Below are 22,297 nucleotides of genomic sequence, written 5' to 3'. Positions count from 1 at the left end.
GGTCTGGGAAACAGCTGTGTTTTACAATCAAAGGAAAGTTCCACACCCATCACACTCTCTGCACATTATTTTCTTATAAATAATTCTGCTTCTGAGATCTTAAAATGATGTAGTGGTGGATACAAAGAACTGCGAGTTACCTGTTTCAGAATTTATGATATAGAAGGTAACACTGAAACTTGACTTAGTTAACAAGAAAGATTTAGTATGTCAAGATACCAGCTTCCCCCAAATTAGTAGGTGCATTTTGTAAAAATTCAAGTGAATCTCGGTATAATTAATGAGTAATAGCCAAAAAATTTTGAAAAAAAGTAATATAAGAACATTTGCCCTCCCAAATACAAAAGCATATTACAAAATTATGGCAATGATAGCACTGTGGTGGTAATACTAGAATAAATGAATAGATGAATGGAACAGCACAGAGTCCAGGAACAGGTGCACGTGCGTGCTCACATGTGTGTGTGTGCTTGTGTGTGTGTGTACCTGCACATGTGTGAGACTTGATTTGGTAAAGACAGTATTTTAAAGGCTAATAAGAAAGTAGAGGAAAACAGCTTATTTCTTGAAAGGTATTGAGGCAGTTGACCATTCATTTGCTAAAAAAGAAAAGTACTATCTCACATCTTATATATTAAGCACAGCCCAGCCAGTGTGGCTCAGGAACCAAGAAGTCACCAGTTCAATTTCTGGTCAGGGCACATGCCTGGGTTGTGGGCTTGATCCCCGGTAGGGGTGTGCAGGAGGCAGCCGATTGATGATGTTTCTCTCTCATCATTAATGTTTCTGTCTCTAACCCTCTCCCTTCCTCTCTCTCTAAAAAAATTAATAAGAACATAAAAAAAGGGCATAAATTACTTTAAAAAATAAGAATTTTAGAAGAAAAAACATTTTGTGATCTGGGGTTGAGCTGCAGGTGGTGACATAGCAGAAGGATCACAGAGCTGCCTGCTTCCCTATGAAACACCCTGAGCTGCCTCCTGGCTTGGAGGAGAGAGAGCAGGGCTCTCCTATGGGAGGCCTGCGTTCAGCTGGCTCTGGGCCGGCTTCAGAGTTCCTTTTAGGTTTGATTTATTTTGCTCTTCCACTGATTCAGCCACATTTCATTCCTTCCCAGCCTTCTGTGTTTGTAGTGCTGACTTGTTTTAGGTTATTGTGAAATCTTTGAGAGAATAGATGGCATGTGTTTGAGAAGAGTGATGCATTTTAGCTCTAAGACTGTCATTATTTGAGTTCTTATTGAATACATCCAAATTCTTGAAACTTAGATGACTTCTCCCAGTTGGGTGTGTTTCGGGAGAGAGTGCATCCTAAAGGTGCTCCTCTGGGAGGCCAGGCTGTCCTGGCCGCAGGCTTTAGGCTGAGAACATGGGTCATGGAACTTCCCAAAGGAACGCATTTACTTTATTATTATTCTGTTGTTCCTGGAATGAAGTTGCTTGGAGGAAATGAGTAGTCTGTCACAAACTCAGGTCTCCTCCCTAGTCTGACTCTTTCTTACCTGCCCCTTTTCTCCCAGACTGTCAGGTAATGTCTCCTGTGTCAGGTGGGCAAGACGCCCACATTGAAGGGTCATCACTCAGTTCGCCTCTTCACTGAAGGCCATCTGTTTGGACTTCCTTCCTTTTTAACTTTTATGGTGTGATTCTTCCTGCCAGATATTTGTAGTTTATGGTGTATTAAAATGTCGTGTCATTTAAAATGAGACTTTCCATTAAAATTGGAATTCCCGCTGTCCAGGTAGTAGAGGACATCGAATACCTCAAGTTTGACAAGGGGCCGTGGCTCGACCAGAGTGACAGTTCCTTCTACCATCTGCGGATGCTGTGAGTATGGGGACATTGAGAACGGCCGGAACAGGGAGGGCTGGTGTTTGAGTTGGATATGTTGCCTGCTGCAGACACGGATTTGTGAAGAAACTATGTTTCAAGTTAGGTGTTAACAGGCCAACCTGTACTGAGGCAGATTTCCTCTTTCTTTCCAAATGGTGGTCTTATATTGAATTGATTGTGTTATTAATTCAGCAGCCACTTTACCTTCACCACGTGCCAGGCACTGTTTCAGATGTAAAGGATTTAGTATCAAGTAAAACACCTCATCCCATCAAATGTATGTTTTGTTGGGGAGATAGAGTACCCACATCAATAGAACTGTGTCGGTGCTAAAGGCTGAAAGAAGGCAACCCTGGGTAACGGGACAGCAAGTGACTGAAAACGCTGTTGGGGAAGGTGCGAGAAAGGCCTGTTTTCTGAAGAGGCCCGAGTGACGCAGGGAGTGGGCCTGTGGTATTTGGGGGTGAGCATGGGACAGGGAGGCCAGGTCACGGACAGGGCCTGGGCAGGAGCTTGGTGGGAGAGTGTGCCCAGCAGCCCAGCCAGTGTGGCTGGAGCAGAGGAGAGTGAAGGAGTGAGTGGTTTAACCTGGTGAGGGTGAGGGACACTGAAAAGATGGCAGATCAAGGAATCAGAGGTCAAAGTCATATCCACTCATAATGGAAAGCTGGGAAACTAAAGCCCATATTACAATGAAATCGCCTATGATTCTGCCACCACAGAAGCCAGTGCTAACAGTTTAATGCTGGTTCTTGCAGTCTTTTTTTTTTAATGTGTGTGTTTATATATTTCTAAATAAAAATTATCTTGCATATATCTTTGTAGTCTATTTTTAGTATCATGAGCATGTCCCTAGTTTATTAAATATTTAGAATTTTGATTTTTAATGGCCCTTCATGTCTGCTGTTGAATCTATTGGTTGAGATAGAAATCAGGGGTGGCAAACCACAGCTTGGGGGCCAAATCCAACACTCAGCTGCACAGAGTGGTCCTCACATTTTTAAAGGATTGTAAGGAGAAAGGTATACATGACAACAACCATATATAGGCCTCAAAGCCTAAAATACTTACTGTCTGGCCCTTTACTGAGAAAGTTTGTCAGCCCTGAGATACACCACCTCTTAAATATTGATCTTTCCAGTCATTTCAATTTCTTCATATCCATAGTACAGTAATGAGCATATTGTACAAGTTACTCGCTTAAGGTATAAAAGTGTAGTTACTGGCCAGATTGTATGAATGCATTTTACAACTCCTGATATATTCTAAAATTATTCTCCAGAAAATGTGTACCAGTTTGCAAGCTTGTACCTGTCTTCTGAAAGTCCCTATGAAGACAGTATCTTCTATATATATATAAAAAGCCAGGACCTGAATGCTGTAATGACGAACTACTAGTCGCTATGACTCCCACTGGTTGCTATGATGCCCACTGCGGCCAGCAAACTGGCAGATGAGGGTGGGGCCCGCCAGCCAACCTCCCATGGCCCCGACCCCCGGCCAGCCCCGTCCCGATGGGCCCCCACCACCCTGATCAGCCCACAGCCCCTCCCCCTGGCCGACCCCACCCCCGATTGCCCCCCTTTACCCCATTAGGGAGCGGGGCCACTGGCCAACTGCCTGTGGCCCCTCCCCCCAGCCGGCCACACCCACAATCAGCCCCCACCACTCCAGTCGGCTGGCGGCCCCTCCCCCCAGCCAGCTCTGCCCCCCATCAACCCCAGCCCGATTGGCCCCCACCCCCACCCCAATCAGAGGCGGGGCCCACTGGCCAATTGCCCGCAGCCCCTCCCCCCAGCTGGCCTGGCCCTGATTGGGCCCCGATTGGGGCAGGCCTGCCAACCTTCTGCCATCTCCTCCTCCCAACAGGCCCAGCCCCAATCCACCCCAGTCAGGGCTGGGCTGGCTGGACCCCACCTGTGTGTGAATTCATGCACTGGGATTCTAGTAGTAAAAATAAAAAGCAAACAAAATCTTGTGATTTTGATACCAGAGAAAATTACTTGCTTTATTTTGCATTTTACAAACCCTGAACTTCAAATAATTTATATTTTTATTGGCAATTTATTAGTCCTTTATAAATTTTGTCATATTTATTGATCTTTATAAAGAATCAGCTTTTTGTTTTGTTGATGTTCTTGATTATTTTTCTGTTTTCAATGTCATTGATACCTACTCTAGAGTTTTTATTACTTCTTTTTCTTTAATCTGCTTCCTTTAGGCTTCAGTTGCCCTTCTCGCTTTAGTTTCCTAAGGTAGAAGCTTAGAAGATTGATTTCAAGTCTTTTTCTGATATATGCCTTTAGTGCTATAAATTTCTCTAGTTTAATTCCATTGTGATCTGAGAACTTGCTTTGTATGATTTCTATTCTGTTGTATTGGGTGAGATGTTCTGTGTGATCAGGAGAGTTTTTTTTATCTTGATTGATGTTCCAGTTGAACATGAGAAGGTGGATTCTGCTGTTATTGAATGGAATGTTTTGTAAATTTGAGGTGGACTGATGGATGGGTGTTCAGGTCCCCTGTTTCCGCACTGCTCCTGTCTGCTGGGTCTGTCAGACACAGGGAGAAGCATTTAAATCTTCAGCTAGCATATCGGGCTTGTCTTTTTCTCTTTTGAGTTTTGTTCATTTTTGCCTCATACATTTTGATACCATGTTGTTAGGTGCATGGGTGTTTAGGGTTGTTATTTCTTCTTGGAGAATGAGCTCACTTATCATTACATAATGCCCCTCTTTATCCTGGGTAATTTTTCTAGTTCTGAAGTCTGCTTTGTCTGAAATTGATACAACTATTCCAGCCTCTGATTTGCGTAGGTAGGGTCTGTCCTCCTCCATCTCTTCACTTCCAACTGAGTCTTTGTATTTAAAGTGGGTTTCTTGTGGACGACATGCAGGGCAAGAATGGTGGCTTTCAGGCATTTTACTTCTCAGCTGAAACTGGAAATCCTCTTAGTTTTCTAAAGCTCTGTGGTCAGCTTTCTCTTTTGTCTAGATCAGTGGTCGGCAAACCGCGGCTCGCGAGCCACATGCGGCTCTTTGGCCCCTTGAGTGTGGCTCTTCCACAAAACACCACGTGCGGGCGCGCACGTACAGTGCGATTGAAACTTTGTGGCCCATGCGCAGAAGTCGGTTTTCTGCCTGGGCGAGTCTATTTTGAAGAAGTGGCGTTAGAAGAAGTGGGGGTGTCGGTTGGTCGGGTGATGGGAGACACAGCGCAGGCGGGCCGCAGGATATGCAGTGCCGGGGAGGTACATTGTTTTGAGGTACATTCGCTGAGGTCGACCCCTTCCAACTCTCCCATCCACACTCGTCTATCTGAAACAAGTATACAAGACGAGTGTGGATGGGAGAGTTGGAAGGGGTCGACCTCAGCGAACGTACCTCAATCAGATTGAGGACGTTTTTAGCAAAGGCCAGTTTAGGAGTACCCTAATTAAGTTAGTAACAATGTACCTACCTATATAGTTTAAGTTTAAAAAATTTGGCTCTCAAAAGAAATTTCAATTGTTGTACTGTTGATATTTGGCTCTGTTGACTAATGAGTTTGCTGACCACTGATCTAGATGATTATACTGTTTTGTCTAGATGTTTTTGTAAATGTCCCTAAAAGATATTTTATACAGTATTATTCTTAATCTTGCTTTAAAAATCTACATCTTTTCTTTAACTGCTGCATAGTGTTCCAGCTCTAGGTCTGATGTCTTGAGGTCTCAGCCTTAATCATAATCACCCTTCATGTCAACATTGTATCTGAAAGGTGTTTCAGGAACTTTTGTTTCCACAGCACTCTTGCCAGGTGGGGGCTCTCCTCATTTCACAGGTAGGGAAACAGGTCTCAGAGCTCCCACGGGCATGGTCCTGTGACACTGGTCTGGAGGGTGTGGTGTCTGGCTCTTGACTCCTCCCTGTGGTCTTGTGCATGATCATCTTATCCTCCCTCGAGGCTCTCATCAGCTCAGGCTTGTTGAATGTCGCCTCCTAGTTCAGCTGTCACTTTCCTGAACCCTGCTTTCATCTCCTGGTCCCATTCCTTTCCTGAAATCCCACCCTAAAGTTGTGTGTTTGTCTCCAGTGATTTCTTTCCCTGACATTCCTCTTTCATTACTTCTGCTGCTGTTGGGGTTTCATCCCCTCATTCACCATCTGCAGTCCACTGGTCAGTTACTCCTTCATCCCACTCATTCCCTGTGCACTCACCCATCGGGTCAGTTTTCATCACAGGGACACTTTTCTCCTCACCCCGGGTCCTGCAGTGGCAGAGCTGTGTTTAGTCAGGGGGCCAAGACTCACTTCTAGGATAGTTCACAGTCCTAACCCTCTGGTCTGCCCATCAGAATGCCCCACAAGTCTCTCTCCCCCACCTGCCCAGAAAATATGTGAAAATATGAGTGATCTTCTAAGACTATAGTCACCTTTGTTTTTCCTGGAAACCTCCCCTCAACTTTTCTAGGCTATCATTGTATGTGGGTTTATATGTGATTCTTGTTAATATCAGCTTCTGTTGGGCAAAATATGTGAAATATCAAATAGGAGAAGGTGACTCTCCTGACATTCTATGGAGACTGGGCCATGTGCAATCACTTTTTGAGTCCTTCCATTGGTAATACAGTGTCATTTTCTGAACACAATCTGGAATCATTCTAGACTGTGTCCAAAATTCCTGTCTTAAAATCATAATTTTAGTAGTTACTTAGTTGTGTGGTTATCAGAGCATAGAGAAAGATCCTATAATTCCCGCAAAGCTCACAATTATAACATTCAATTGTTTCAGTTCATTTATTGCAAACGCTCCTGTCCTATCCTTCTCCCAGTTTGTGCTCCTCTGCCCTTTCCCCAAAGACATTTCATAACAGTGTATAGTCGTAATGGTGTTTATTTTCCAGTACTACTTCTTAATTTGGGGGACTCAAGTGAAAATTATGATCAATTTTCTGAGATAGTTACTGTAAACATGCCATTTACTAGTTATACTCATTTTATCCAGAACTTGACCAAATTACTGGTTAAGAGCAATGTTGTACCGTCTCAGTTACGTGTGTCAGTGTGTAATTATGTTTGTGTGTGCTGATGCTGAGTGGTAACTGGTTTTCAACCTTGAGAGCGCTCTGATCTCATAGCTGTGATCCGTAACTGACTGGTGCCCGCGCTGTCGGCTTCACTCCTGTGCTGACTGGTTAGCAGCCGGGCCTCTGTCTTCCTGCTGCTCCCCCAGAGCCCTCCCTCTTTGAGTCCTGTGTTCCGTGGCTCCTGGAGGACGTCTTTCTGATGTGCATGTCCAGTGCTGTAGAACTGAGTTGTGAGTGTGGGATCAGAAATGTAGTGCTCCACACAGACCTTTACACTTCAGGAAAGACTAAAAAGATGCTTTGGACGTGTTTTAGGAGGAACTATAGACATTCTGTTAATTGGGGAACAGTTGCGTCATAAAACATAATTTACTATTGTTGTTGTTTTGTCTTTTCCTGCCTCACATTTTGTTTTAAAATATGTGGTCTAGCACCTCATATTATAAACTAAACTTGAGTACATTTAATCTCATTTAAATGTACTTTGGGTCATGATGTTAAGAGGCTATATTACTCTCAGCCAGTTCTCCTTAATCAGATTGAGTGCTCTGTGAACAGAATGTTTTGTTTCATTGCTTTTGCTTCCTGGGTCATAAAATTATGGCTTCCTGTTGTCCTCATTCCTTATCTTCAATCTGTCTAGATGATTAGAGATAAAGATGTGGCTTTACTGGTGATAGGTACACAGGCTCTTCTGAGGTCACAATTCAGGCTCATAGTGAGGCACTGGAGGAGCAGTATAGCCAGTTTAAAGAAGTCTGAACAGTCACAGATAATTTTTTAATCTTCAAAAACAGTTTGAAGCATGTTTGTCCAGATCCATCCTTTTGGGGAGGTTATGTGAAAATATAGTTCTGCCAAGTCAAACATAGATGGCGCTGTTGCTCTGTGTATTCCTCTCAAGTTCCCAGGCCAAGCCAGTAAGTCCTTTCAAATTTTCCACAATTTTTTTTAGGATTTTCAAGCTGTAGAGAAAACCAGATCTATGTACCTTGATATTTGTTAACATTTAAACATACAAACTTCATTTTTACTTGAAACTGTTTATTGTGAGATCACTTTAAAAATTGTCCTTGTATAATAAGAATGAAATAATTCTATTTGTGTTAAAAATAAAAAGATGTGTATTTATGCATTATTGATACATGCTTATGAAATATATTCTAAAACCAATTACTGTTAGAAGAGAAGAATTCTGGTCTGAGTTGTGTGAACTACAGCCACGTGCCTGGCAGGTGAAGTCCACGTCAGGATCCTAGGCCAGCAGTCAGTTATCCTGGCAGGATTTCTGGAGCGATGTCTGGTTGGGGGATTATTCAGTCAGTAAGGTGACTTTTACTGTGACACCTGGGTGTGCCTTTACCTGCTGTCCACGCACCGACAGTGAGTTCTGGTGCTCTGTGTCCCTCTGTGGGAGAGGCACAGAGGATCACTGAGCCCTGGATTCGGATCGGGCTATTCCGATGCAGTGGGGCCTGCCCATGGGGTGGGGACAGGCTTGGGTTTGCCTGGTAGGTCTGGACTTGCTCTCACCAAGTGGCTGAGAGCCAGAGACATTTAAAAAACTTCCATTTGGGCCATTACAAGTAGAAACATCTGCCATTATAACTCCTTAATGGGAAAGTGGCCATTTAAAATAATTATTTTCTTTGTTTTGAGCCCTTAAGAAAGGAGACTTTATTTTAATGTTTCTTTCTAAAAGCCCCAAAAATGCTTTTCATCTTCAAGTATAGTGTTTATATTCAGACTAAATTTAATTTAAGCAAATTACAGAAGTATAAATATTTTAGCATCCAGCAAAACAAAATGGAGAAACAAGGAGAGGACCCTATGATTTGTATTTATCGGTGCCAAGAAAGGCAGAGAGCTAGACCTGTTATAAGCACTGGCACAACAGCCCATCCTGTGTGGAAACTCCCCCACTCCCCACGCCCTGAGTCCCAGAGCCCTGATCCTGCAGACCCTGCAGATGGTGTCGGCCTTTGGGAGAGTGGCAGGCACGATGCTGTGCTGTCAACCTGGCGGACCCACCTGACTCAAGTCTCTTTCCTCAAGACTCATTCATTTTGCAAGTTTTTAATGAGGACACTATGTACATGACATTGAAATATATGGTGTTTGTTGTTACTTTTTTATTCCTGCTGTGCCTATATTTAAAGCACACTGTGGACTGAAGGGTCCCAGGTTCGATTCTGGCCAACGGCACATGCCTGGGTTGTGGGCTTGCTCCCTAGTAGGGGGTGTGCAGGTGGCAGCCGATCAATGATTCTCTCTCATCATTGATGTTTCTATCTCTCTCTCTCCCTCTCCCTTCCTCTCTGAAATAAATAAAAATATTTTTAAAAAAATAAATAAAGCACACTGTGGCTCTTTTTTTATGTTTCCATTTTGTATCCATTCCCAAAGGTAGTCGTCCGGCCACTGAGGCTTTTGAAAGACTCCACTCAGGCTGTGAAAGTCATTCCAATAGCAGCGCCACAAAGAGCAGATGGTCTTTGGGGTGAAAGTTGTGCGTCAAGATGACTGCTTGGGAATGAATGGCATTTATTTGAATGTATTAATTTTTTAATATGGATGTGTTTAAAAACCAACCTTACAGCTTATTTTATTATTTATGTTGGTGGTTTAGCGTGACCCATGTTTGTCTTATTTCCTAGGGTTCAGGATAAGTTGAAGGTGCTGAATTACACAACCATTCCAATCTATCTCCCAGAAGTCACGATTGGAGCACACCAGAGTGACCGAGTCTTCCGTGAATTCTCAGAGGTGAGACCTTTGAAGTCAGAGAGCCGACCTGCTGTGGGTCTCAAACAACTGGGGACAACATCGCTTCTCTGAAAAATGGTTCTGGTTGTTGTTTCTTTTCAGTGAAAGAGCTTTCTTTTCGTTGAAATGATTCTCCTTTTCTCCCTTTATCCTGGTCTGTAAAGCTGACACGGCCCTCAGACGGCCAGGCCATGAAGAGGAAGATGTTCTGGGCAGCGTGTGTGCAAGCGACATTCCTCATCAGCATGTTATCTTGGTGTAAAAATGTTGTGGGTTCCTTAGCTTTATCTCCATGTCATTATTATCAGCTTTAACTTCTGCTCTTCATGGCCCATAAATAGTGGAGGGGTGGCCCGGTTGGACAGCAATGAGGGCAAAGGTCAGGAGGGTCCGCTGCTTTATTGGTCTTATCTGATTTCCATACCTTTTTAGTGAATTATTTTCACAGTGGTTTGTGGAGTCATTTCAGGCAAGATTCCATGAACTTAGAGAACATGCATCGGTTCTGGTTTGGAACCCAATGGGTGAATGGAGAGAGAGTCTTCTCTGGAATGCTGGTGCCAGTGGAATAGTCGGAACATGAGCCCTTTCTCCATCAGCTGTGGTTGGGGTTGTTAATGGCAAACGTGTGAAATGATTGTATTTAAATTAGACAAGCTATGCAGGCAACATTTGGGTAAATTGAAAGTTAAATAGTTTCGCACAACTGTAATTCTCGGATTTGAGGCTTGCAAATTGCTTGAAGTGATTGGATGTTGTAGTATGTCCCACCGCTTCCTTTCTTACTTGAGGTCCGTGGCATTTTCTTTTAAGTAAGTTCTTCTAGTTGTTTTGAAAGTGATTTTATTCAGTGTAGAAATTTTAGGAAACTCTGAGTTACCTCAGTGGGTATGTTTGCATGTTTCGTGCTGGCCTCTGGGTGTGAGTACTTGCAGTCTGCGTCTGTTTGAGTGGAACTGTGCGGGTCCACAGTTTGGTTGTGGCAAGGCTTAGCTGTGCCACCTCTGCCATTTGCAAAGGCCAGGAAACCTGCTTGGTGATGTTCCACTCACTCTGCATTTAATGACTCACCAGGTCCTGTGGAGTCCATCTTACAAATGGCTTCATTTTCTTCTGGCGTCACAGCTACGCCTCTGTGCAGCCTCCATGATCTTACTTCAGTTTGTCCTGCAGCTTCCTGCCTGGCGTCCTCTGTGCCAAGCCTGACCCTATAGCCCCTCTTCATAATATGCAGAGGCAGCTGACCACACAGCCCTTCCCGGACTCAGACTGAGTTCAGATCCTGTAACGTGCTCATCTGGCTCCTGCAGAGTCTGCTGTCATCACAGCCCGGAGGGCATCCATGGTCGCTCAGTGCTGTCTGTTAGTCCAGACCAGTGGGGCCTGGGGACTTAATGTGCTGGGTGGAGAGAGGATTTAAAAACATACATAAATTACTAGTGAGAAAGTTTTGCCCTTTAAATTAAAAAAAATTATTCTGATTACATCTTTAGCATGTGGCTCACTTCTGATAGTCTTACTTTTATACAAAGAAACAAGGCAAGCTCAGGAATTTTGTAGTCATTGATATGTGTGTGGAATTAGTAACTTGGCTTCATTTTTATATTTTTTTTCATGCTCTATTTATGATGAGGGTACTGGCTTTCTACTTGTATTACTGATGTGAAGTATCCTTTTAAAATAAAGTAAAAAGGCAGTGGCACACGGGTATGAAACCTTGGCCCCAGTGGGGAGGTGACCTTGGATGATGTCAGCAGCCACACTCTCCTCATGTCAGGTTCTGTGGGGCCAGGCTCTCCGTCTTGTTCTGTCACACATTTGTGCCATTTGTTCATTAGCTCAGTTACTTGTTCCACTCCATGCTTAGTGAGTGTATGCTAGTGTCAGACTGTCCTAGACATGGGACAGCAGTGCCTAAGATGGGCAAGATCTTGGCCCTTACAGAGCTTACATCCCAGTGGAAGGAAACAAAACAAAAAGTAAAACAATTGGTTGAACAGTGGTGACCAGTGCTGTGGACAAAAATTAAATTCCCAGCAGAGGTTAGGACAGAGCCCCTGCGAGGAGAGCTGAACTTAAAGATCTTGGTTGTGGCCCAGGAAGGCCTCACAAGAAGGAGTGTGGGCAGAGATGCAGGAGGCGGGAGTGGCCGGGGCACTGAGAGGGGAGCCCCAGATGTGAGGGAAGGCTTTTCCTGCACAATCAAGACACAGGAAGGAGGACTGTGCTGGAGCAGAGGGAGGGAGGGGGCAGGTAGTAAGGGAGAGATGGCTTACCTGGGTAGGACATGGCAAGAAGGAGGGCGTGTGTGACACACTATGTCTTGGGAATATTTTGCCTCTAACTTGAAGCAGATTGGCCAAGGGTGTGGGCGAAGCAGGGGGAGCACCAGGAGGCGGTTTGCAGAGTACATGTCAGAGGGCAGCGTCATCGTACAACTTTGGAAAAGTCGTCAAATTGTGGGTAGAACCTCCAGGATCTGTTGAGATTTGGTGTTGGAAAGTGGGAGAGAGAAGTGAGCTGACTGCTGCATTAGGGCTCAGAAACTGGAACTCTTCGGGTGGGAATTGGCTGATACTGGACAACACAGGTACAGGCTTCAGGGAAAAATCAAGAATTCACTGTTGGACATGGTATGTTCAAGACACTTAGTATCCCCATGAGGAGATGTTGAGTAACGGGTCTAATGGGTTTGGAGTCTGGCAGTAAGTGAGGGCTGTAACTATGAAACTAGAAGTCGTCAGCATGTGGTTGACATTTGAAGTCATGGTGCCGGTGATCTCTGTAAGCACAGGGGGAGTGGAAAGCCTAAGGTCGAGAAGTTGAGGAGACCCAGCGAACCAGATTAGTCATGTCTTCACAGAGCTTATGTTTCAGTGTGTGTATTTCATTGATTATAACGGCAACAGCTCATGCCTGTAGGAGTTTTCATTTCTTCTGTTAATATGTGCCTATTTATAAAGTATAGATTGTATTTATTTCTCTCTGTTTAGCAAGAAAGAGTGAGCCTGATTACCCCTGGGAAAGTAGGCCTGGTATCCAGAGCAGGGGAGACTCCGTCAGGCGTGGTAATCGTGTGGGGCTGCTCCCAAGAGATGCAACAGACTGAAGAGCTGAACAAGAGCCGATTATATAGATGATGCCCTTTATGTGTGACATTTCTAGGTGACCCTGCTCATAGTTGTAACGGCGCTGCTCATAGTCAGGAAAGTTCCAGCGAACCAGCAGCCGGGCCATCAGATGACAACTGTGGCAAACACAGGATGTTTCACATGTTAACTCTGTATGGAACATGGACATTCAAAAGTCCCATGATATAAAAAGCAAAAGAAAAATACAAGCCAGCAAATAACAGTTTTATCTCTCTAATCTTATTCCCCCTTTCACTTTCCTTGCCTGACTACCCTGAATAGATGTCTAGTTCATACTGAGTGGAGGTTGTCACCGTGCCGTCCTGTCTTGTTTCTGATCTCATGGCCCACCAATCAGTGTCATGTTCGCTGTAAGTTAGTTTTAGATACTCTTTCTCAGGTTAGGCAGTTCCATCTTATTACTACTTTCCAAAGACTTTCTTCAGATCTGGTACTGAGTTTACCACCCCTTGTCTGCCCTGGATGATCTTTCTCCTCTTTCTGTAAATATGGTCAGTTATAGTGACTGATTTTCGATGTGAGGCCACACCTTGAATCCTGGGTAGGTCCCACCTGTGGGCACATCTCCGTCTTCGTGTATAGCTGGATCTAATGCACACGTTTAATGTAGGGTTTTGCATCTATGTTCCTGAGAGGCTGGATGGTAATTTTCCTTTCTCACAGTATCCTTGTCAGATTTACTATCATTATCCTGCCGGCGTCAGACACTAAGCTGTCACTTTTATTCTCTGGAAAGTTGTGTAAGATGGGCGTTGCTTCTTCCTGCCATGTTTGCAAAGATTCACTAGTGGGCTCTGTTGGAATATTTTAAATTGTTAATTTATTTTCTTTAATAGACACAGAATATTTAATGTTCAAGTTATATTTTTTAAGGCATTTGCCCCCATTTTGTTTAAATTTTCTGATTTCTTGGCATGAAGTTGTTTGTCTTTTTTTATGTTTTTAACTTGGTCACAACTGCAAATAGCCACTGCCCTGCTCTCCCTCCCCCTTGAGGGAGCCTGTTGCCCAGGGAGCCAGCTTCTTGCTTGGTGTTATCTGCTGTACATCCAATTCACTGATCACTGCTCTTTTTCCTCTTTCATTTACTACTTTTCTAACTTCTTAAGGCAAAAGGTGGGTCGTTGATTTCTGGCTTGTCTTACTATTCGATATATGCATTTGAAGCTGGACACATTGTCCTCCAAACTTAGCTTAGCTAGATTTCATAATGTCATCGTTGCATAATCATTCAATTTAAAGTATTTTCTCATTATAACCTCATTTCCTTTTTGACCAGTATGCTAATTTGAATTATTCTGGATAACTTAAAAGCAGTGGGGATCTTTCTAATTATCTTTCTGTTACTGATTTTCTGGCTTAATTCCACTCTAGTCAGAGCACACTTGTTACAATTTCAGTCCTTGCGGTGTGATTGAGGCTGACCTTCGGCTCTGCATTTGGTTAATTTTGGTAACGTCCCCTGGTCCTCAGGGAGAGGGTCTCCTTCCCACACTGTGTGCAGTTCAGTTGGTCTCATCGGGGTGAATTCTGTTCACCACATTCTCCACACTGTCCTCATTCTCACTGGTCTTTTCTCTCCCGTCACCTTGTGGTCAGAGATGTGGAGATCTGCCTCTTTGTGGATGTGCCCTTCTCCGTCTGTCCAGTTCTGCTCTGTGTAGATTTAGAGGCTGTGTCATTAGAGGAAGACAGATTTAAATTGCTATAAATTCTCAGTGGAGTTACCGTTTTATAGGTTCTGAACTTTTTCTCACTATCTTTGGTTCTTACCTTAAAGTTTACTTCATTCAATGCTTAGGCAGCATCTATAGTCTTCTTTTGCTTAGTATTTGCATGGTAGAGATGTTTTTCTGCATCTTTTAATCTCAACCTTTTTGTATCTTCATATTTCCAGTGGGCACCTTGTAACCTGAAAACAGTTATGTTTTTAGTTCTGTTCAGTCTGAAAGTTGGGAATATTTATCTGTTCACATTTAATGCAATTACAGATACATTTATGTTTAAATAGCTTACCTTAGCCCTGGCCGGTTTGGCTCAGTGGATAGAATGTCAGCCTGCGGACAGGGTCCCAGGTTCGATTCTGGTCAAGGGCACATGCCTGGGTTGTGGGCTCGATCCCCCGTAGGGGATGTGCAGGAGGCAGCCAATCAATGATTCTCTCTCATCATTGATGTTTCTATCTCTCTCTCCCTCTCCCTTCCTCTCTAAAATCAATAAAAAAATATTTAAAAAAAATAAATAAGTAGCTTACCTTACTGTATATTTTATATTGTTCTTACATGTTTTATGTATTTTTTTTTCCTGTCTTCTTTTGGATGAAAATTTTTAATCCTATTTCCCCTTCTATTTGTTTACTAGTTAACATTATTTTTAAATGGTTTTTAGTGGCTAACCTAGTGATTAAAATAGTCATCCTTGATTTATCAAAGTCTCACACTAGTTAGTAGTTCTCTCATTCCAGAACAGTGCTGGGATCTCAGGAGACTTGTACTCCATTTACCCAGCTCTTGTCACATCGAATTCTCCGTATGTTTGAAGCCTGGAGACGTGGCCCCTGTTTGATGCGGCTGGTGCTCTTCCCTCCCTGGGCTCGGGCTTGCCCTTAGGATCGGTCCTTTGCCAGAGGGTCCCTGCTGAGTCTCACACTATGTTTTCAGTGGTCTTCATGTCTTCATTCTATCAATGTTTTATTTTAGAATGTTTCAAATTTTAAAAAATAACAAAAATAGGAAAATAACTTGTCTGAACCTTTGTGATCAAATGGTGCCAATTAGCTTCAAATACTTTAAAACTGAGGTTCTCAGGTTTGGCTCCTGCACAGCATTTCCTGGGCACCCAGGTCTCAGGTGTGGCTCCTGCACAGCACCTCCTGGGCACCCAGGTCTCAGGTGTGGCTCCTGCACAGCACCTCCTGGGCACCCAGGTCTCAGGTGTGGCTCCTGCACAGCATCTCCTGGGCACCCAGGTCTCAGGTGTGGCTCCTGCACAGCACCTCCTGGGCACCCAGGTCTCAGGTGTGGCTCCTGCACAGCACCTCCTGGGCACCCAGGTCTCAGGTGTGGCTCCTGCACAGCACCTCCTGGGCACCCAGGTCTCAGGTGTGGCTCCTGCACAGCATCTCCTGGGCACTCCTTGGGAAAGCCGGCTCTCAGGTCCCAGGGTCAGGTCCTCTTGGGTGGGCCAGGTGTCCCCTGCCATGATGTGTGACTCTTAAGGTCAAGGACCTTCTCCTGCAATTAGGGGATTGGTGTTCATATGTTGCTGCTGCTAATCCCAGACCTGGTTCCAGGGTGATCAGTCACCCCAGTAATGTTCTCTAGAACAAAAGGGCCCACCCTGGATAATGGATTGCATCTGATTGTCTTGTCTCTGTAGTCTCTTTGAATCTGATAGTTCCTCAAGCTTTCCGTGACATTTAAGACCTTCACACTTTTGAAGGTCACAGGACAGGTATTTTTTAGTGTCCCTCCACCTGACTGTTCGCTCGCTGCTTCCCATGATCAGATTGAGGCTGCGTTTTGTTTTTGTGGGCCTGTCACAGAACTGCTTGCATCTTGTCAGGTGGCACATGGTTACTGTCTGTCCTGTTATGGGTTGTATTGACTTTGGTCCCTTGACTAAGATTGTGTCTTCACTCTTTGTAATTAGTAAATATTTGAGGGGCACACTCTGAAACTGTCAATGTCCATTTCCTCCTCAAGTGTTCATTCTACCATTTATTGATTTTCTTGGCTAAATTATGAATAGGATGGTTGCCAAATTACACTTTTCCTGATTCTGTGAGTCCTGCGTCGTTAGTTAGCGTTCTGCTGTGAGGACCTGCTTTCTCTTCTCCCTGCTGCGTCATCTATTTATTTATGTCCCTGGGGAACCACCTGACCTTCCTCCCACACTGGTCCTGCCCCTCTGTGTCTCCAGGACTTCCTGAGCCCTTGAAGCCCGTGGAAACCAGATGCAGGTGTCAGTCACATGGACCCACAGGGAGCAGCCCTTCTGGCCCAGTGACCACCCTGTGGTAGCCAAAGTACTTGTTGGAAGCAGAGAGCTGAAATGTGGCTCCCTGATGTCTTCCTGCCCCTTCTGGTCCTGTAGCCCCAGCACCCGCTACGAGCCTTCCCTGCACAAGGAGTGGGTCCTGCCTAGCTGGCCACCGTCACAGCCATGGTCATTGTGCTCTCATGCCGGCTCTTTTGCCCATGGGAATGCCTGGTAGCTGCTGTTCCAGGCCCACCTGCTTGTGTCCTGGGAGGCCAGGCTCTGGACTGTGTCACAGGGCCCCTGCTCCCCAACTGCCACCAGGAGGAGCGGGCATTGAGCCATCTGTCCTCCAACATCATTGCTGCCGTGATAGCCCCTCCCGCCCTCCTGCAGCGGCACCTCTGGGTCCTGGGCAGCTAACGGCTCCCACCGTGGCTCCTCCTTTGTTGGCTCCTTCACCCACCCGCACTGACTGAGGCCTCGTGTTAATTGTAGCCCAGTGCTCCTACTGTGCTTCCTGCTGGACAGTGACCACTCAGCTGGGACTTCATCAGTGGGTTTTCACATGGTGCTGAGCAGAGCATTAAGAAGGAACATGCTGTCGCCCTGGTGTCTGCTGGGTCACTCCCAGTCCAGTTCTCACCCAGGTGTCCCCTCCATGGCCTCGCCACTCTCCTGACAGGATGGGACACTTGGTTAGTTTGCATTTATAGGCCCCCTGCCAGGACGGAAGCTCTTTCGGGCAGAGCTGTGCTGTGCCCGGTGCCTGCGGAGCCCATCACTCACAGCAGGGCGTGGAGAACGCAGGGCAGTGGGCTGGGGGACCGACCTGCTTGTAAACCCATGGTGACCTTGCCTGCTTCCTCCCACAGCTGCCGGGCCGCAAGTACTGCCCCGGGTATAATGCGGACGTGGGCGACAAGTGGATCTGGCTGAAGTGACGGACCACCCTCTGCTAGAGCTGTATTGGCAGTGAAGAAGAAGCTTCCAGTCTGCACTCTCATGGCCTCCTCGTAGCTTTAAAATTTGGGGGAAGTAAACAATCTGAACATCGCACCGTGGAAGCAATGGCAGTCGTCCCTGCGGTGTAGTCAGGGTGGACAGGAGCATCGGAGTCTGCAGCTTTATGTGGCAGCGATTCGTAATTATCACAGGGCTAAGGAAGTCTGCTGGGGGGCCAGGCTCCACTAGAAGGGTTTCTTCTCCCACCTGTGTCCCTGTTGTGCAGGCTGGTACGTGGCTTCTTCAGACTCGAGAAATAAACTGCTTCTGTGGCACTTGTCTCCGTTAGACTCTGCTCGCCCACGGGCACGTCGCGAATGTGCCCACGCTCATTTGCCATTCCGCTCACCACTTACTGTGATGTGGTTTGGTTTAATTCAGAAACATACTAAGATTTAACCATTTACTCTGTTTATTCTAACAGTCTATTAGAGAAAAGTAAAAAAAATAAAGAGGGAATACCAAAAAATGGAAGGAATTAGCATAGACTATAGAGCAGATGTTTGGGAGTCTTGTGTGATGAGCAGCACCCCTGGGCTCATGAGTCCTTCCTCTGAAGGCAGATCCGAGCTCACAGTGTCGGTGGGATAAAACAAAAGCAAAATAGCATGCTCTTCGTTCTCTGAGAACCCGTTGTCAGTGGGAGAGAGGAGCGGGAGAAAATCCCGTTTCCTCCCCCACCTCTAACACAGGAAACTAGGTGACGTGCCTTGCAGCTCATTGTAGAGTTCGGCGTCTTAGTTCAGGGGTTGAGCTGTACATTGTGAATTCTATCCAGTGAGTTTTTCTGTGGAGTCCCACTGTGTTAAATGTGGCTCCTAGCCACGTGTGACCATCACATTTAATGAGTTAGAATTAAATGCAGCTGATTCAGTTCACACTGGCCACAGTTCAGATGCTCGGTAGCCACGTGGCCCTCGGTTCCGTGTTGCACGTCACGAGGAAGGTTCCCTCGGGCATCCCCACCGTGGAGCATGCTGCTTCCCCCGTCCCTTTCTCTCTCTGTGGGTTTTAAGAATTGAAAATAAAGTTTCCCAGCAGTGTTAGTTGGAGTTCAGATCTAAGTGGCCAAAGTTCTGCATTTCACTAAGAACAAGCAGCTTCAGTGATTGAGAGAGCAGCTAGGCTCCGGGCCAGCCAAGGGAGTGTCTTGGTCTGAATGCCTCCCAGAGCCATTAGGGAGAGGAGGAAGGAAGGAGAAAAGCATCCAATTATCTGGGCTGCTCTCATGTCCCGTGTGGTGAGCAGGCTCTGCTGCGCACCGAGAGCTCCTCACAGTGTGTGAGGGGTCTGCTGTGGGTCAGCTTGTCAGACACTGTGCAGACCCTGGTCCAGGTACCATCTTCGAACTGTACCTGGTGCACCGCCCCTGGTGGCGGGGGCAGTTTGTCATTTGTGCTGAGGGAGTACGTCTCTTTCATCTCATGGTGTTTTCTGAGAGCACTGGGCAGAGAAAGCAAATAGTGTCCAAGTCTCCAAACGGAAGCCCTGAGAGCTGAGGCGGCGGCCCCACCTTTTTGCTTCAGAGCAGGACATGACTTAGTTCCCGGGAATGCTTACAACCCTTAAAAGAAACCCAGGGTTGAAATAAAACTTCATTTTAAAAAATGTTTTTAGTTTTTATTTTCTTAGGAAGGGAGAGGGGGAGAGAGTGAAACATCGATTGGCTGCCTCTGGCACATACTCCGACCGAGGACTGAATCCACAACCTGGGCATGTGCCCTGACGGGGAATCAAACTGGCAACCTTTCGGTGTACGGGATGACGCTCAACCAACAGCCACACTGGCCAGGGCAACCTGCCTTTTTGAATATCCCATGTTGGAATATTCAGTGCTTTGAGGGTCAGGAACTGAGCTTGTTGTAACATGTAGTTTTATGTCTTCCAGCCACTTGTTCACAGTCACGAGAATTTTGTATTAAGGAGAAAGCACTCATTTTTTCTAAATTGTCTTTCTGTTCCATCTGATTTTGTAACCAGAAGTGTAAGAACATTCAGCTTCTTGGAGGGAATTACGGACAGTTAGTTATGTCCACGTCAGCAAAGCAGGGTCACCTAGGTGGGCAACCAGTGGCTTGCCCAGCCTCACCTGCTGCTGGCTGTTGTCAGCCTCATGCGGACAAGGTGTGTGGTAAAGAGCAGGTGTCCAGAAAGCTCTGGTTGTGTGGTTTTCACTGAATTTTAAGTGTTGGGTTCTGTAAGATGGAACCAACCCAGACCCTCACATGACACCTGCTCCCTCTTCCTGAATCCTGTGTGCTTTCACTGGGGTCCAAGACCTCCTGCCCCTGTTTCATGGGTGAGGGTACAGCTCCCCATGCTGTGCATCCCAGAGAAATGGCCCTGTGAGAGCAACATGAGCTGGCTGGCTGCCCCTTGAAGTTCTGTGGCTGGTAGGGCCTCGTGAAGGTTTCTGAACTACCTGCGCTCTGGTGTTTCAACTTTTATGCCCCATCTGCCCTGATCAGCAGTACCGCTGTATTGCAGATGGAAAGGGAGGGGTTCAGACAGCTCTGACCGAGGTCCCTAATCATGGTGTGCCGTCACACTAATGGCCGTGGGTACAAGGCCACCTGGGACCTCTTGTGGGTGACAGTGCTGCTGCCTCCAGGTGTGGGGAAGACAGACCAGACCCTGTGTGACCCTCTGCGTCCTGCCACTGACAGGAGGAGCAGGATCCAGACCTGTGCGGGTGGACTGGGCAGGACTGTGGTGTCTGGGCTCAGGCCCCAGCGAGACCACCAGGTCCAGGCCCAGCTAAGCAGCTGCTGGACACTGGTGATCAGCGCTTCATGGAACTTGACCTCCTTGTCCCTGCGTAAGCGTCTGGTCCTTATGCGAGGAGCCATCCGTACGGAACACGGAATTACTGTGGGAGGTAGCAAATAGCCAGGCTCAGGGAGCAGGCCCCCATAGGGCACTTAGACCCACCTGCCAGTGCACCCAGACTGAAGGTGCAAGGCGTAATTGCTGGTCTTTGGCAGGTAATTGCACCTCCTCTCTGTTTCTGTTGCAAATGTGACATCTGTGTGGGCACTCCACACCTGTGGGGCTGACATTGTCCCCCAGCCCTGGTCTCAGAGGGGCTGTCCACAAAGTGGGTGCAACACGCACTCAGGGGGACGAGATATTGCCAAAGGGCCCAGCCCAGCCTGGGAGTTGGGCTTATGAACAGCCTGGCAGAGCTCGTGAGATGATCCCCTGATGCAGAATCCGCCCTGGCCTGCAGTCCCCACCTGCCCCCATCTGCCCCCCAGGGTGGCATGCCCAAGGTGCTGCGTAGCGCACACCCAGGAGCCCTGCGCTTTGTGGAGCTGCTCAAGCTGGTGGACCCTGTCCACCCATCCCTCCCTCTACACAGGCACCTTGGAGGGGGCGGCAGTATTCCCTACCCCCAGCCACATCCCCTCCCACTTCTCTTTCTCCTCTCTCCGTGGCACTGGGGCAGGGTTTGGACCGTCTCTGCTGTGCCCCCGGAACCCGGTACAGAGCCTTGCAGCAGCTCAGGCTGTACCTGTCTAATTAATCAATCTGGAATTCCCCAGAGAAACAGAACCAATGGGAGAGAGTTTTAGGTTCCTAAGGAATTGGCTTACAGGGTTGTGAGGCTGGCAGGTCTGAAGTCCGTGGGTGGGGAATTCGAGCAGGACTTGATGCCAGTCTTAAGGCAGAATTCCTTTTTCTCCGGAAAACCATCCTGCTGTGTACGACCTGGCTCTCTCTCCACAGCAAAGGCGCAGTCAGGACAGATGCGGGCAGCGGGCTAGGGAGATGCCTTGGGAATGTCCCGGAAGACGGCGTGAGCTAAGAAGGTGCAGGAAGAACATGCAGGTGGAGGGCAAGAAGTGGTGCAGGTCCAGGACTCGGCACCAGGCAGCGAGCCCACAGGGACCCGGAGGAGCCTGCACGTCCCTGTGTTTCATCAAGTCCCAGACGCCCAGTGTGAGATGCCTGCGTAACTGACAGAAGTTCACTGCTGGTTCGGTCACTGAGACCAGAAAACACTCATTGCTATGGAGGGCTCCCGGGAGGAGTGCCTCTGACTCACTTTTGTCTTCTCACGCAGGCGCCTAATATTCGGGAGACAAGGTGGGGCAAGCAAGTCCACCCTCAGGGTCCCACCCCTGCACCACGTTCCTTCTCACATTCTCACTTATTTGAAGTCGTCAGTGTCTGTCCCCCCCGCCCCCCCCCCCCCCCCCCCCCCCCCCCGCCTCTCCATCCCCCATGCCTCCTGCGTAGGTGACGCAGTCATTGTATGGCAATGTCTCCTGCCTCCAAGGCAGGGACCTGTGCTGGGGCCTCTGTCCTCACTGTGTCTCCCTCTCACTCAGAACTTCGAGGCATTCATTTTATCAACCACATGCAACACTGGCTCTACCTTTATGAAGAGCAGGGGGTGGGCACAGAGATTTGAGCGGATTAGCAGCAGGGTTTGACTTCATCTTTAAAGCTCACCAAGCAACTGGACAGTGTGGACTTGGGTGGATGGTCAG

General features: G+C 46.8%; 1 protein-coding gene across 1 annotated transcript in view; it reads left to right on the top strand.

Annotated features, from left to right (window-relative positions):
* Positions 1-18,076, top strand: part of NDUFA10 (NADH:ubiquinone oxidoreductase subunit A10) — a 29,268-nt gene extending 11,192 nt beyond the window's left edge. The window contains exons 8-10 of the mRNA XM_070422532.1: positions 1,741-1,826; positions 9,558-9,666; positions 17,672-18,076. Of these exons, the coding sequence (XP_070278633.1) occupies positions 1,741-1,826; positions 9,558-9,666; positions 17,672-17,740 (264 nt within the window). The 3' untranslated portion in view covers positions 17,741-18,076. The remainder of the gene's footprint in view (positions 1-1,740; positions 1,827-9,557; positions 9,667-17,671) is intronic.
* Positions 18,077-22,297: the final 4,221 nt, after the last annotated feature.

Source organism: Myotis yumanensis, unplaced genomic scaffold (assembly GCF_028538775.1).
Source record: "Myotis yumanensis isolate MYYU_CA2020_CCGP unplaced genomic scaffold, mMyoYum1.0.hap1 SCAF_8, whole genome shotgun sequence".
NCBI classification, from domain to species: domain Eukaryota; kingdom Metazoa; phylum Chordata; class Mammalia; order Chiroptera; family Vespertilionidae; genus Myotis; species Myotis yumanensis.
This window is presented reverse-complemented; position numbering and strand designations above follow the sequence as displayed.